Source organism: Onychostoma macrolepis, chromosome 09 (genome assembly GCF_012432095.1).
Source record: "Onychostoma macrolepis isolate SWU-2019 chromosome 09, ASM1243209v1, whole genome shotgun sequence".
In the NCBI taxonomy this organism is placed as follows: domain Eukaryota; kingdom Metazoa; phylum Chordata; class Actinopteri; order Cypriniformes; family Cyprinidae; genus Onychostoma; species Onychostoma macrolepis.
In genome coordinates, this window is record NC_081163.1 from 36,564,418 (window position 1) to 36,579,748 (window position 15,331).

Genomic DNA, 15,331 nt, shown 5'->3' on the forward strand with positions numbered 1-15,331 from the left:
GTCATGTAATTTGCAATCAGTATTGGATTAGAATTTGTAAGTATTCTACCCAGCTTTGGCTATATGATACACACTGATTGCATTAATATCACTGTTCGAAATGTAAAATATTAATAATAATAATAGCACATTTGTGTTTTCTTGAAAGGTTTTGTGGTTTACAACAAACTTTTCTGTTAAAGTCATATTTAAGACACTGTTGAATTCAAGAAATCACATTTGGGGCTTTCAGTATGACTCAATGCGTAAATTTATACATTTTAAGTTGTCCAACAAAACAAATGTCTGAAAAATGTTCTTTTGGATACTGTAATAATTTAAATTCTAGTTGCAGGTGATAATAACGAGGAATACAGTGGGATTCCAGCACATATAGAGATACAGGGGCGATGAAGAAGCCGATTATTATTTTCAAAAATAACAAAATTATGGCAGAAAGAATGGGAAGAGGTGAACAAAGACAGATGTTATTTTTCACCACAGCCAACATTAAAACACATCAAACATAAGACTGGGGAGGAAGGTTGAGACTGCACTGCGCACTGAATTATGGGAAGGCAATGGTTTTTGGCAAGGTCCAGACGGCAGATACTGTGAAGCATGTATTAATGCGTTATTCATCGCACAGCAACAAACCTCTTGTTTTCTGAGCTGCTGGAATCTGGAGTTACACATTCTAAGCTCGACTATGAAACAACAAAAGCTGTAATTATTAACGTTTTACACCGAGCCGGTCTTTACGTAATAACGCACTAAGCGGAGTTCTTCAAATGCACTGAAGAGGGCAGCAGTGCGCCTCTGATGCGTCGAGTCCGCCGCAAAGCTCATAAGACGAAGAAGAAGAAGACTTTTATTCTGAAAGCGCGTTTGTATTCTCCCGCGGTGTTTGTCGGGGCTTCCGTTGGAGGAAGGCGCGCGCGCGGATCCGATCAGAAGGTGAGGAACGCAACAGCGCGCTCGTCAAGTTAAAGCGCTGTTTAACTCCCGTGTTTCCGCGGGTCACGCGTGTTTGTGAAGTCTGTGTGTGTTGTGTGTAGGATGTGTTCTCTCGGTGTGTTCCCGGCGCCGGTAACGGCTGCACAGACGCTGTTCGAGCGCAACAACGAGCTTCTGTCAGCGCTTCGTCCCGGAGAACACGTTCAGGTCTGGAGAACTCCTCTTATAACCCCTACACCATCAGCTCAGGTCATACATTACTGTCCAGAACAGCCGGACCTGCGGCTCCAGATCTGACCACTAGACAAACCCACTCAGTTTAACTCGCAACATCTCCTCAGGTCTCTAAAATCACGAACATCACCGGCATAACGTTGGCTTGACGTTCGATATTCGCTTGTTTAGGGACCTAAAGGTCTCTGAAGTTACATGCGATATTAGTATAACGTACACTTTCTAACTTCAGTAGCATTTGAGGAGAAAGGCTTACAGTCATGAAAACATCTGTACATCTAGGTGTCAACTATAATGCACCGCTTTTACATGTTTGATATTTATTAAAATAGTAAATCAATGTAAAAATGCTATTTTGTTCAGTACTGAATGGGCTCAAATGTAAAATATGCCATCATTTAAAGCTCAATAGCATTTGAGGAGAAAGGCTTACAGTCATAACACAAAGTGTTCATCTAGGTGTAACCTATAATGCACACCTTTTACATTTTTATTTGTATTTATTTTTTATATAAATCTACTGTAAATCATTTGTTAAACTCTATTTTTTCAGTACCGAATGGGCTCAAAATGATTTACAGTTTATTTTAATATGAAAAATGTAAAAGGTGTGCATTATAGTTGACACCTAGATGAACAGTTTACAGTTTGTGTTGTGACTGTAAGTCATTCTGCTCGCATGCTATTGAAGTTAGAAAAGTGTGTAGTAATATCGCATGTAACTTTAGAGACGGTCCCTAAATATGCGAATATCGACCGTCCAACTTTATGCCAGTCTTAAGCATCTCATGTCATGTTCACACCGACTGATCCGGGCTTGAGCTCGTGACGAGTGTCTGTCAAACACATCTGAGACACACAAACCTCCTTTTGAGGAAAGTTAACTCTTCATTCATTTCTCCAGTGTGTTACAGTCAGTGTTTATGACAGCTTGACACTAGCGTAGATTTCCCTTTGATTTCACACTTTTTCCCTTTTTTTTTTTTTGCATGGTTATATTAAGCTGGTTTATATATCGCAGTTTAACTAAGATGAAGTTAACACAATAATGAATAATGTTGTGAACAACGCAACATTGCTACAGTAATGTTTTACATATTTAAAAAAATTAATAAATAAAAAATTTTTCTAGAATTTATTTGTACTTTAGTAACTTATCCTCGATTCTCTTCTGAAAAAAACAAAAAACAAAACAAATATATATATATATATATATATATATATATATAATGCTATCATTTTGGCTTTGGACTATATAAAGTCTATGGAGCAGAGAAATTTTCTTTTAATTACAGGTGCAATGTTATCCCTTAAAAATGATCACATATAATATACATATAAGGATTTGTTTTACAAACTAGAGGATCATAATTTTAATATCTGGTTTTGTTGGGTACCTGGGCACTGGAAGCAGATTCTGCTGCAAAAGATGCATTATCGGCAGACCTCAATATTTTGTTCCTGTGTTAATAACACATGGGATCTGAATGAATAAACTCCATGAAATTAGCCCCAATGCTGGAAAAATAAATAACAGCAGATTGTTTATATCTACTGTAGAAGAGGACACTGCAGGATGACACAAGTTTTTAATATTAGGAGATTCTCCGACATGTTCTCTCTGCCAAAACCCTTTATCCTTAAACCGTGTTTTGTTAGATTGTGCTGCTTGTAACCCTGTGAGAGAACTGTTTTTTTTTATATATATATACAGTTAACCGCGTCAAGCACAGAGACCGTTTTTAGCTGTAATAAGTTTTAAAAACCTAATATAATTGGTCTCGCCACAGAAGCTGGCGCGGCGTCTGTTGTGTAACCGCTGGTGTGGTGTGTTTGCAGCCGTGTGATCTGCCCAGTCCTCAGTTCACCAGAGACACTCTGAAGGGTCACAGTCGTCCAGAGAGCAGCAGTAAATCAGTGTTCCTGGACCAGAGGGACACGCTGTGGATGAGGAGCGCTGGAGCCTGGTGAGAGCATGTCCTTCTGCGTTACGTTACACGATGACTAGCCCGGCGGTGCTGCGTTTGTCAGCCACAGTTGTGTTAAAAACATCCCTGTTTAGACACGACAGTAAAACACTGATCATTTTTAGCAATGGCTGATTTGAAAAGTGTTTATTTATGTGCTAAATAAAGTGGTCAGATTGGAATCCGTTGAAGAAAAATCTCGGTGTGTTTCCTGCCGGATTGAATCCTTTCTCAAGTGTTTGTTCCTGATGCAGATCATGGCTTATTATGTATTAATGCTGCTCATTTTGATTATAGCACTTTATGTTCTATTGCATCACATGCAAAATGCGTGTTTTATATTCTTGAGTATTTTAAATGGTTTGACTTTATTTTGATGGTCCCTTTAACACATTCTGCTGACTATAAGTAACATTGCACTTACATATCTACTTACTCTCATTAGTATTAGTAGAGTATTAGACTGGTAGGGTTAGAATAAGTTGACATGCAGTGTTTCCCCTGCCGTTATATTAGGGGGGCTAATAGTTCTACTGCTTCTAAAATTATTATTGTCCTCATTTGTAAGTCGCTTTGGATAAAAGCATCTGCTAAATGTAAATTATAAAAATCACTTTCTTCAATGTTTTAATTGTAATATTAAATCCCCTTTATTTTCCAAAAAAATTAAAATTTGTTTTATGCTTTAAAAAAACGTAAATGCACAACACAGAATTTCTGAGGGGAAAAAATCATAAGGCTATTGTAAGAATAAATGAAACTTGTTTTTATGCTTTCAAATAATTAGACATGCTAAAACACAGAATTTGGTAACAATAAAAACATAAGGTTGGAAAAATGTGAATACTTTTAATAAATTGATGTTAAGTCGTTTAAGTTTGATGATTTTAATTCAATTTAACCATTTAAAAAAAAAAAGAGTGCAGAAAAAATTAAACTGAGAGCCTAGGGGAAACACTGACAATATGTACACGCAAAGTTAATTGTTGTCAGAATGTCTGTTGGGATGCCATCACAATTAGCAGATATTGATCAGACGGTCTACTAATACACCCCAAATTCCAGAAATGTTGGGACGTTTTTTTTTTTTATTTGAATAAAATGAAAACTAAAAGACTTTTAAATCACACGAACCAATATTTTATTCACAGTAGAACATAGATAACATAAGTTTAAACTGAGAAATTTTACACTTATCCACTAAATGATCATTTCAAAGTTGACGCCTGCTGCAGGTCTCAGAACAGTTGGGACGGGGCATGTTTATAGCATCTCCTCTTCTTTTCAAAACAGTTAGAAGACGTCTGGGCATCGAGGTTATGAGTTTCTGGAGTTGTGGTGTTGGAATTTGGTCCCATTCTTGCCTGATACAGGTTTCCAGCTGCTGAAGAGTTTGTGGTCGTCTTTCATGTATTTTTCACTTAAAGATGCACCAAATGTTCTCTACGGGTGAGAGATCTGGACCGCAGGCCAATTCAGCACCCGGACTCTTCTACTACGAAGCCATGCTGTTGTAATAGCTGCTTTATCCTGCTGAAATACACGTCATCTGGAGGGGAGCATATGTTGCTCTAAAACCTCTTTGCAATTTTATGTTGAGGAACGTTGTTTTTAAAGTATTCCACAATCATTTTACGCACTCTTTCACAGATTGAAGAGCCTCTGCCCATCTTTACTTCTGAGAGACTCTGTTTCTCTAAGACATCCCTTTTATAGCTAATCATGTTACAGACCTGATGTCAGTTAACTTAATTAGTTGCTAGATGTTCTCCCAGCTGAATCTTTTCAAAAATGTCTTGCTTTTTCAGCCCATTGTTGCCAACTTTTTTGAAACCTGTAGCAGGCGTAACAAATTTGAAATAAGCTCATTTAGTGGATAAAAGTGTAGGATTTCTCCATTTTAAACTGTTATGCTCTCTGTTCTATTGTGAATAAAATATTGGTTCGTGTGATTTGAAAGTCTTTTAGTTTTCGTTTTATTCAAATTTAAAAAATGTCCCAACATTTCCGGAATTCGGCTTGTACTCTAATGAGAGTTAGTGGACATGTAGGTGCAAAGTTAGTTATAGTCAACTGAATGCTCGAAAGGGAGCATCAAAATAAAGTGTTACCTTTGTAATATGATCATCTTTGAGCTGAAAGGATCAGATGTTGTGTTTGGTGGCCTGCGAGCAGCTGTGATGAGTTGACTGCACTGGTGTGTGTGTGTGTTTCAGGCGTGACGCGGGGCTGTACGGTCTGCTGGATGAGATCACTAACAGCGCAGAGGAAGGTATGGCTCTTTGACTCGCTGTAATCACGCAGCGCTCGCTGTCAGACGCCTTCAGCCGCTGTCTGCTTGTGTTTCAGTGCCCAGGTTCCTGGCCGTGGGGTCCGCCTGCGTCCTGGCTCTGCTCAGATGGGCTTCTTCATTCCACGGCTCTCTGTTTCCACATCTGACTGTGAGTATGAGCTTAGACCGAGTCCTGTCAGCGTCACGCTGCAGTTATAATGGACGGCCTTTCTTTCTGTGCGCTAGTTGAGCCGTGACGAGATGGTGGCAGAGTTTTCACAGATGCTGGATTGGTACGTCGTTTTATCAGCTCTTCATTTCTACATTTACGCTGTTTGTGCTTCTGAGGCTAAACCTTTCTAAACTGAGCGCAGGAGATCATCCCTGAGCTTCATGTCAGTTTCATGTGGTGTTTTCAGGTCTGACAGCGCTCTGAGGAGCTTCGCCTGGCATCCTCACACTGATAAGTTTGCTGTAGCTCTGCTGGACGACTCCATCAAGATTTACAAATCTAACAGGTATTCCAGTGGACACACATCTTACATGACGTATCAAAAAGTACAAGTTAGATATTATACTGTAAATCAAAAGTCTTTGCATTAACCTTGTGCCTGGAATTCAAACTGAACTCAAACCTTTTTTTAGTGGTCTCAATCTGCGTTACATTCACACTGGTGCTTTTAGGAAGAGAAAATTATTTTGTGTAAACTTCACTTACAGAAGATAAAGCCGTGGGCTTTCATTTTGATAAAGCTGCAATTTCAGTGAAATTACAAATGCCTCATTAAAAATCTGGTAAAATCCTGTAATCATCTGTCCACGAAAGTGTTGGAAATTACGCGAATGTGAAAATTGCAGTAATTTTTGCCAAAGGTGCTTCAACTAAGTACTGAGTTACTAAATATATATTCAAAGCTCATACTATTTTTAAAATGTGCAAAGTTATCACAAATCCATTTTTTTTTTTGCTTTGTCATAATGTGGCATGGAGTGTATAAAGTAGATTGATTTAAAAAATAATTTAAAGCATTTTTAGCATAAGGCTGAAACAAAATCAAAATGCGAAAAAATGGATTTGAGTAGTTTCTGAATGCACTGTTGTGTGAAATCACACTTGCAGTCGTGCCGATGTTCGGAAAAACGGCGGTCCTGATCATGTGCTGCTGACAGCTTGGTTGCTAATGAGTTTTCTAGTTTTGTTGCATTACTTCCGATGTTTCTGCTCCTGCAGGAGCACCAGTTGAAGCTCTGTACTGGTTTCCAGAAGTGTAATTGGATGTAACTTCTGTTAATTGAAATGAATGATCAGTTTGAGTATGTGTTAGTAACGGTGTTCTGCTGCAGTTCTCCGACGCCGACGCTGAAGCACCGCTGGCAGAGGTCCGTGTGCGCTCTGCAGTGGAAGCCTCTGTGTGGCTCTGCTCTGGCCGTGGCCTGTCAGTCCTGTCTGCTCATATGGCACGTGGACCCCGCCTCCCTCTCCACCAGGTACTGCTAAACACCGCTTCCCTCCGTCACGTTACTGCACCGCACACTGAATCAAAGCAGCTGTAGAGGAGATCATCACGCCGCACACGCTCAGACCGGGTTTGATGTGTTGTTTTGCCTGCAGCGAGTGAATACGTCAGTGTGTGTGTGTGTGTGTGTGTGTGTGTGTGTGTGTGTGTGTGTGTGTGCGCGAGTTTAGGGCAGGCATATTCAAATACTGGACCGAGGTCCGGACCTCGGCTTGGTTCCAACCGGACCGCGAGACATAACCATTATCTTACCGTTTCTAAATAAAGCCTGCCGCATCAACACAACAGAGCGGTTCACACCACAAGCGCTTAGAGTCCTTTATTGTAATAATCCACTCATATTTGAGTTACTCAATTTTATTATTATTATTTTTTTATCTAGAGCCAAATGTTATATATATATATATATATATATATATATTTTAAATAAATAGGAGATATATATAAGCGTGCTGTCTGGACCACACATGCCGGAGCCCTGCCTTCACTCTAAACCAGACAATATAACACAACTATTTAGCAAAACTGAATCAACTCTTTTTCTCTTTGCCATGTTTGTTAAAATTGGAGAGTTTGTTGAAGGAATAGCTCAGACTTTTGCACTGGTGGTGTTTGCATGCTGACGTCTGAGAGAAATCCTGAGAAAGAAAAACCGCTGCGGGTGCCGCTGTTTGGACACTAGGTGCTGCTCTGGGGTCATTTTTGCTGCAAAGTAGTCTCTGCAAAGCATGCATTTTGATTCAAACTTTGACTTTTCTATTGGTTTTTAAAGCTACTATCTGTGTAATTCATTGCCATTCTTTTTGCTAGGCTATTGGTATCGGAAGTGATATTATAGATTACATTGTAACGGTTTAATTCAAATCTTTTTTTTAAATGATATTAATCTTTGACCCAATGTAAAATTTCACACCGTTATGTAAACGCTCCGAGGCGCACATTGCTCTTAACTAAAAATACTGCAAAACTGAATGAAGCTGTTTTAAATGCACTGACTGAAGCAATACACTTAAAGTTAATATTTCTTTAAACATGCAACATCTGTGTAGTGCTGAGATCCCGCTTAACGCTGTGATCCGCTGTGTTGAGTCTCTCTTCATTCATACGTCTCTCCAAGTTCTGTGCACCAGATTTATGGGCTAACCTGTTTAGTCATGATGCTCTCTATGTGCTGCTGGCTTTTATTGTGAGCTTAATTGCTGCTGGTTCCGATAAGAAAGACTCTTGTCTCTTCCTGGAAACTGACAGCGAACGGTGCAGAGCATCACCTCTTGTTTCTGTGTTTTACACGTTAAGCATATTGAGTGCAAAACAATTGAATTTTCGAATAATCATCGAATTTTAAAATAAAAATCCACATTTGAATGCAAAAATGCTAATGTTAGGTGTGCGTCAGGCAGCTTTATTATCAGTGGCGCACGAGATGCGATGATGTAGGTGTCGTTGCATTTTAGTGTTTTTCATAGTTTATGCAGCTGAAGCCACTGGATGCGGCGCTGTTCACTCAAAATATAGCGTAAAAAGAGAACAATGCGGAGAAGATCTTGTTTGTGTCAAAACTCAAACCAAGTCGTTCACACAGAACACATTTATCACATTTTCAAGAGGGACATCTATCACCGTTGCATTTGCGAAAAGCCATGTAAAATTAATGTAAGTTCAACTTTTAAAAAACATGTCTCGAGACTTTATGGTGTTTTTTTCTGCATCTCATGTGTTTAAATGAGAAAGTGTGATTTTGGTTTTCAGTCCTTTTGTATTAAACTATACATACATGAAGTTGTTTTGTTTCTAACTGTTTAAGTAACTTAATTATATGGTTTATAAACATATTTAAACATTATGCACTTTTTTTCAAAGATAGTGGTGTTATTTTATTGCTTTGAAGAAACGTGCATTAGTAATATTTTGCTCAATGCGCCCTCTTGTGGCCGCAGGAGAGAAACCAAAAGCTTTTTCCTCCTAGCAGAAATTACAACATCTGTGCATATACAAGCGTCAGTCAGAACAGTGATCTGACGGAGTCTGTCTCTCTCAGGCCGTCGTCCGGCTGTGCGCAGGTCTTGTCTCATCCGGGTCATTCTCCCATCACCTCCATCGCTTGGTCCCCCACCGGCTCGCTGCTCGTGTCCGCATCTCCCGTCGACACATCCATGATGGTAAGCGCCAAATCTCAAGCCTTCCTGCTCAGTTTAAACACATATATTTGTTTGACATCTAAACAGATCTATGTGAAGTTGGTACTCCAATATTAATAATTAAATCATCACCACTATATATTTGTGTGCTGATAAGCGTGTGACGCAGAGAAATGATGTAATTCTGTGTAAGAGCAGTGACGGCTGTCAACTTAAAGGTGCACTAAGCGATTTTTGCCAAACGATGTTGATATTTGAAAGCATCAACACAAACACACCCATACCCCAACAGGACCTCGCCCCTATTTTCATATCTCCGCCCCACACAACGACGATCGCGGAAACAAGTGAAGATGACACACAAGCATATTCAAACAAAACACAGGTAAGTTGTGTGAAACAATGCAAAATCAACGTAACTCACCGATCAAGAAGAAACAATGCATTCGATTCAAGCCCTTCCCGCTCCTTGAGTTATTTACGCGGGTCCTAATCTTCCAGTTCTCTCTTCTCTCTCTATAAGACACGCCTCCTTACTGCTGATTGGCTGCAAGTGTGTTTTGGGACGTGGTCTGACACGGAGGTCAAAAGCGTTTTACAAAAATTGCTTAGTGCACCTTTAATACAGTAACAGAGTGAGCCAAGAAGAAAGGCTGGCATTATCCGAACAATGTTTAGATTGTTTCCAGATATAAAGTGTAAATGGCACCTTGCTGTAGCACCACCCGGTGTGTTTGGGGTCATCTGGATATACGTCAACCACAACATGTCAGTTTTTCTAAAGAAAAAAAACCTCAGAAATAAACAGGGAACTAACTCTGGTGCATTCATGTTAAGGGTTTAAATAACAACCGGGCCCAAATATTTAATTTAACTGCTACTTATTTTTGATGGACCAGTATTGATTTTTAGATCTCTGTCTGTGCTGTTTTTTTGTTGATTTGTGAACAAAATCTCACTAAATATAATTTTTTTGTTTGTTTTAGAGCACCTACCATGCAGTAATCACAATGAGCTTTGTTACTTTTGATCAGAAACAAAGTCTTCGCTTTTAAATTGTCAATTTTATAACTAAATTCAATCAATAATTTATTCAGTGGGGTCCAAAGATCTGAGACCACGTGTGAGAGTGCTTGTTTTTTGATGTACTTGCAGAAAAATCAAAGTTCATAATTGCAAAAAAAAACATCCATATTGCATCTGTACAGGGCTGTTCTCGCCAAGATGAATATTCAGTTGCGATAAACATTTTCATTTGAATGAATGGCTGTTAATGCAGACATAATTTTTCCCACATCACAGACTTCATGCTGAACTTTAGTTGGAGTGAATAGACCTGAAGTCTCTTTATTTATTTGCAGGATTAAATTAGGCTTTGAACTTCTGTTGTCAGTGTGGTCTTAGACTGCTCGACCTCGCTGACTATGTTAGCTATGAAGGAAAAACGGTGGTCTTATGGTGAAATGAAACTCTGAATTGTGGTGCATGCCATAACGGTGGTTTAAGAATGTAGTGCTTTATGGTTTGAGACAGTCTTATATGTGTGTGTGTGTGTGTGTGTGTGTGTGTGCTGTAGGTGTGGGATGTGGCAGCAGAGAGCGGTGTGCCGCTGCAGCGGGTGGGTGGCGGCGGCGTCACGTATCTCTCATGGTCTCCAGACGGCAGTCGACTGCTGGCAGCTACTCCAGCCGCTCTGTTTAGGTAAGGTCACGTGATCCATTCGAAACACGAGTGTGCAAGAGAGTCCAAACCACAAAAGCAAACCGATGATGCTAATATATACTTACAGTGTGGTGTTGTACTTCTGAAAAATCACCATCCTAATCTGACTGAATATTTCATTGTGTTCAGTATAGATTAAAGTTTGATATGCAGATACTATTCATTAGGTTGTCTGTTTCAGACGTGTGTGTGTGTGTTGTAGGGTGTGGGAGACGCGCATGTGGACGTGTGAGAGATGGCCGTGTCTGAAAGGCAGTTGTCAGGTAAGAAAACTCCTGAAGCTGAGTGTAAAGGGCTGTTCACACCACACCTGTAACGAGAATGACCCGGATCCTTCATATATGTAAAGGAAGTGATTCACGATGTGGCCCGTGTTCTTCCTGTGTTTGTCAGTCGGCCTGCTGGAGCCCAGACGGTGGCTGTCTGCTGTTGAGTATGCAGGGAGAGAAGGTCATATATGCGCTCACCTTCTCCGATCTCACAGGTATGAACAACACATACGGTCCTCCAGTTATCTGTCTCTGTTTGTCAGTCGTTATTGTGGTGAACCTTTGGCTAGATGATGATTCACTTGGACTCGTAACTCATATTTTCTCTGTTCAGTTTAGTACCATTTGATTCACAATGAAATTTGATTAGAAGTTCTAGAACTTTTTTTAATACAAAATGAACGGGGACCAAGGCCTGTTTTATAAGTGTCATAAATAGTGTATATGACTCATGCACTATATTCCAAGTCCTCTGAAGTCACATTGTGTGTGGAACAGAACCAGATATGAGTTATTTTTTAATCTGCACTTCCACGTGGTGCGTCACACTCACTTATAAGATGCGTCATTTGGCATCAGTATCAAACTTGTCGCAGTGCATCTTGGCGAGCCAGGTTTGAAGATGCTTCAGTGGATGCTGCACTAAACAGATGAACTCTGACCCTGCTCTCAGTCTGAACGCTTATAGCTCCTCTGTTAGCTAGCTAGGTAACGTTCATGTCAGATCAAGACATATCAAGAGTTTTATGACATTGTAAAGGCTTAGAAAGCATTGTGTCCTCATACACACACAGGCTGGTACAGTGTTCTCTGGTGTTGCAGGTGGTTCTAAAGCCGCCAGCGTGGTGGCTGATCTCTCCGAGACCACCTTCCCTGGACCTGATGGAGACCTCACGTAAGACGGCCATTTCTTACACACGTGTCTCATTAGCCTGTGTGCATAAAGAATACTGTAGCGCTTTACATGAATTACACCCTTTCCTCGTCGGGAGCGTTTACAGAGTTATGTGGCGTGTAGAAAATAATTCAAGCAACTGAAACTCTCTGGTTTTTACTGCTGGAGTGTCTCTTCTCTCCTGTCTGAATCTCAGTGTCGGGGGAGAGGTGTGCTCTCTTTCATGGGATCCGAGAGGTGAAAGACTTGCTGTGCTTCTGAGAGGTAAGCCATGACCCACAGTAAACGCTCAGCATCCAGCTGCCTGTGGAAGATGAAGCAGGCTCATCGCTACAAACACTGACTTTGAGATCAGCACTCTTTTATCTTTAGCATCTTTACAGCTCCAGAGCATGCAAGGCTGCAGTGAAGCAAACGTGAATGTGTAGCAAATGATTTTAAACACAGCAGTCGTTCATCAGCTGACGAAGCAGGTTTTCTTTCCCCTGGTGTGTGTGTGTGTGTGTGTGTGTGTGTGTGTGAGTGTGTGAGATAAATCTAGCAGCAGAATTTGTACCTAGAAAATGAATGAAATGCTGAACTTCTTGACAAAGCATTTTTGAACAATCAATACTTAACAGGAATACAGAAACCGGAACATGTTGAAGATGTGCAGTGTTCATGCCAAATGTTATGATATTATGATTATGATATTATGTACAGCACATTGGTCAACAACTGCTGGACTAAGTAATAAGAAAAGGGTGCTTTAAAGGGGTCATCGGATGCAACATGCACCCTATAATGATACAAATCCACCCAGTGTTTTTTTTTTTAAATCTCGTTAAATCGTTTCCTCTCTCATATCGAGCTAATCTCAGATTCTTGGCTGTGTGACGTCACACAGACAGGCCCCTCCCACAACTGTTGATTGACACTAGTGTTTTACCTTAGCCCCGCCCTGAGTAACCTGTCATCAGTCCGCCATTGTTTCACCGCCGGAGCAGATTGAGGTGTTTTGTTGTCAGATGTAATGATGAACATAGCAGTCGTCATTTACTCCCGACGTCTGAGCCGCTGAAGACGCAGAGGATTAACGTTACTTTCGTTTTAGAAGGGAATGCACCCCCGATCTACCTAAATGCATCCATGTTCGCTCGAATCATTCGTGATCCAGCTTCAGAAGAAGTGAGTATAAGGTTCTTTTATGAATCTCTGCAAATCGTCTTTCCTAATAACGTGCTAGTTAGCAAGTTCCGCGACTAAAGTAAACAATCTCATGAGAACAGCTCGTCACTCCACAGAAGAGAGGGGCGGGGTCAGCAGAGCTCATTAGCATTTAAAGAGACATGCGCTGAAACGGCTCGCAGTGAACAGAGCTGATTTTGACCGGGTAAAGGTGTTTCTTACACTACCATCGAGAAATTTTAACCAAAGTATGTTATAGACTTGAGACCCTAAAGAATCATATCAACTGATGACCCCTTTAAGCTAACAGTAATGACATTTCCCTTGCAACTTAAATACATTTGAGTATATGGTAAATTTTTTACAATTATTTTCAATGTCACCTGAGTTTTTCAGGCTCCTCTCCATGAGATCACGGTTTTGTTTTGTTTTCTGAAAACTTCTGCATGATATGTCAAATGTTTATAATATTTTAAGAAAACCGCTTAAGAGATGATGATGCTAAACTGCTGTAAGGTTTTCTTGTGAAGAATCTCTTGGTCTTTTGCATTCCTGTCTTGTTTGGTTCATCGTTTGTTCTTCACGCAGGTGATTCGCAGGCGGTTAATCACCCGTCGGTCATAGCCGTCTTCAAAACACGCTCCAGTCCTGTCTTTGAGTTGCTGCCATGGTGCGTATGATTCTGTATGAACTCTGCTGGGAAACGGAGCGGTGTTATTGTTGTCAGGACTTTCCAGAGTCCATTTTCTGAATGGTCTCCACGTGTCTTTCTCTCATGTAGTGGTTTTGTGATGGGAGAGCTGGAGCAGAGCCTAGATTCATGCAGTTCCATCCGCACTTCCAGCACGGCGCTCTGCTTACTGTGGTGAGTCACATGATACGAGAAGATGACCCCGCTGGTCTTATAACGCTCTGCCTAGATGAGCGGTGCAGCTGTGGATGGAGGAGGGTTTTGAGCACTGCGTGACACGATAGGAGCAGCAGAAGTAAAGCTGAAATGGCAGCGTAACTCTGTAAGATGTGTTCTGTTCGTTAGTGTAGGTGGATGTGGGATCAGCTGAGTGACCTGACGCTGTGATTGATATAAAATGATTGCAGTGTAAACGGTGTATAATTGAGTCTCTCTGTGTGTTGCAGTGCTGGTCTGACGGTCGCATCTCTCACGTGCCGTTTTACTTCAGCAGCGCTGGGCTTTTAGGAGGAGACTCGCCGCAGCAAGCCCTCGCCAGCAACTCGACGGAGCATTCCTCAAACAAACTGTACACTGAACAACTTTCCTGAACACCTTCACTTCCCTCAACCACTGACTTTAACTGCACAGCCCTCATTCTACTGTCATAAACGCTTTTACAGCACACTGTGTGGCTTGTATATTTGAAGATAAACAAATATAAGTTTTTGCATTATTTGGATTCCACATAATGTGGAGTGATGTTCTGCAGTGATGCTTGCGTTTTTGCAAAGCAGCACATGTGGTGCTAATTTGAAACATTTAGGAGCTCGTGAAGTACTTTAGTGGTGAAATGAAATAATAGTTTGTTTTTCTTTTAATAAAGACATGGGAGGAGACATTTACAAGCAAAATTAATTTATTTGAATGCAAAATGTACATAAGGTTTTAAAATATAAACACACAGTATATTTTAAACATTGAATTAAATGCAAGATGCAGTTTGAGTAACGAAAATACCAATAACAACTTTTTTTTTTTTTTTTTGTAATGGTAAAATTAATACTATTAATTTTAACCAAGCACAGCAGGACTCTTATTTTAAAATGACCTTACCACAAACAGATAGGAGAGATGAAATATGCTCTCTAAAATGTATCTTAACACATAAACACCATAAAGTAAACACTGCCATTATTCATAAGCAATCATTTGGCATGAATGTGTGGTATTCAATGTATTAACCACGTTTAACAAAATAATTTCGAACCTAAATGTAATGTATTTTTAACTTATAAAATATATTTTCTTGGGATCTGAACTGTGGTACGTTTGCTGCTGTTTGCAAATAAAATATAAATGATATACAATATTGTTACATTGTCCCTAAATTACTAAAAGTATATGCATCAACAAACAATGAACATATAAAACAAGAATTAACAGTCAAATAACATCAATAACAACATCATGCCCCCCCTCCTTACCAACTGTGTGAGAAAATGTCGTGGATAGCCTGCATTGTATTATACACTGTGTGTGTG

General features: G+C 40.1%; 1 protein-coding gene across 1 annotated transcript; it reads left to right on the forward strand.

Moving 5' to 3' along the window:
• Positions 1 to 798: 798 nt before the first annotated feature.
• aaas (achalasia, adrenocortical insufficiency, alacrimia) lies at positions 799 to 14,686 on the forward strand. The gene is given in 18 exon segments (XM_058787311.1): positions 799 to 936; positions 1,038 to 1,143; positions 3,010 to 3,137; positions 5,354 to 5,409; positions 5,487 to 5,578; positions 5,656 to 5,702; positions 5,829 to 5,927; positions 6,754 to 6,897; positions 8,965 to 9,085; positions 10,641 to 10,765; positions 10,989 to 11,049; positions 11,180 to 11,270; positions 11,878 to 11,950; positions 12,147 to 12,214; positions 13,706 to 13,787; positions 13,899 to 13,915; positions 13,918 to 13,982; positions 14,255 to 14,686. Coding segments are annotated over 17 exon segments (1,518 nt in total). The 5' UTR covers positions 799 to 936; position 1,038; the 3' UTR covers positions 14,399 to 14,686.
• Positions 14,687 to 15,331: the final 645 nt, after the last annotated feature.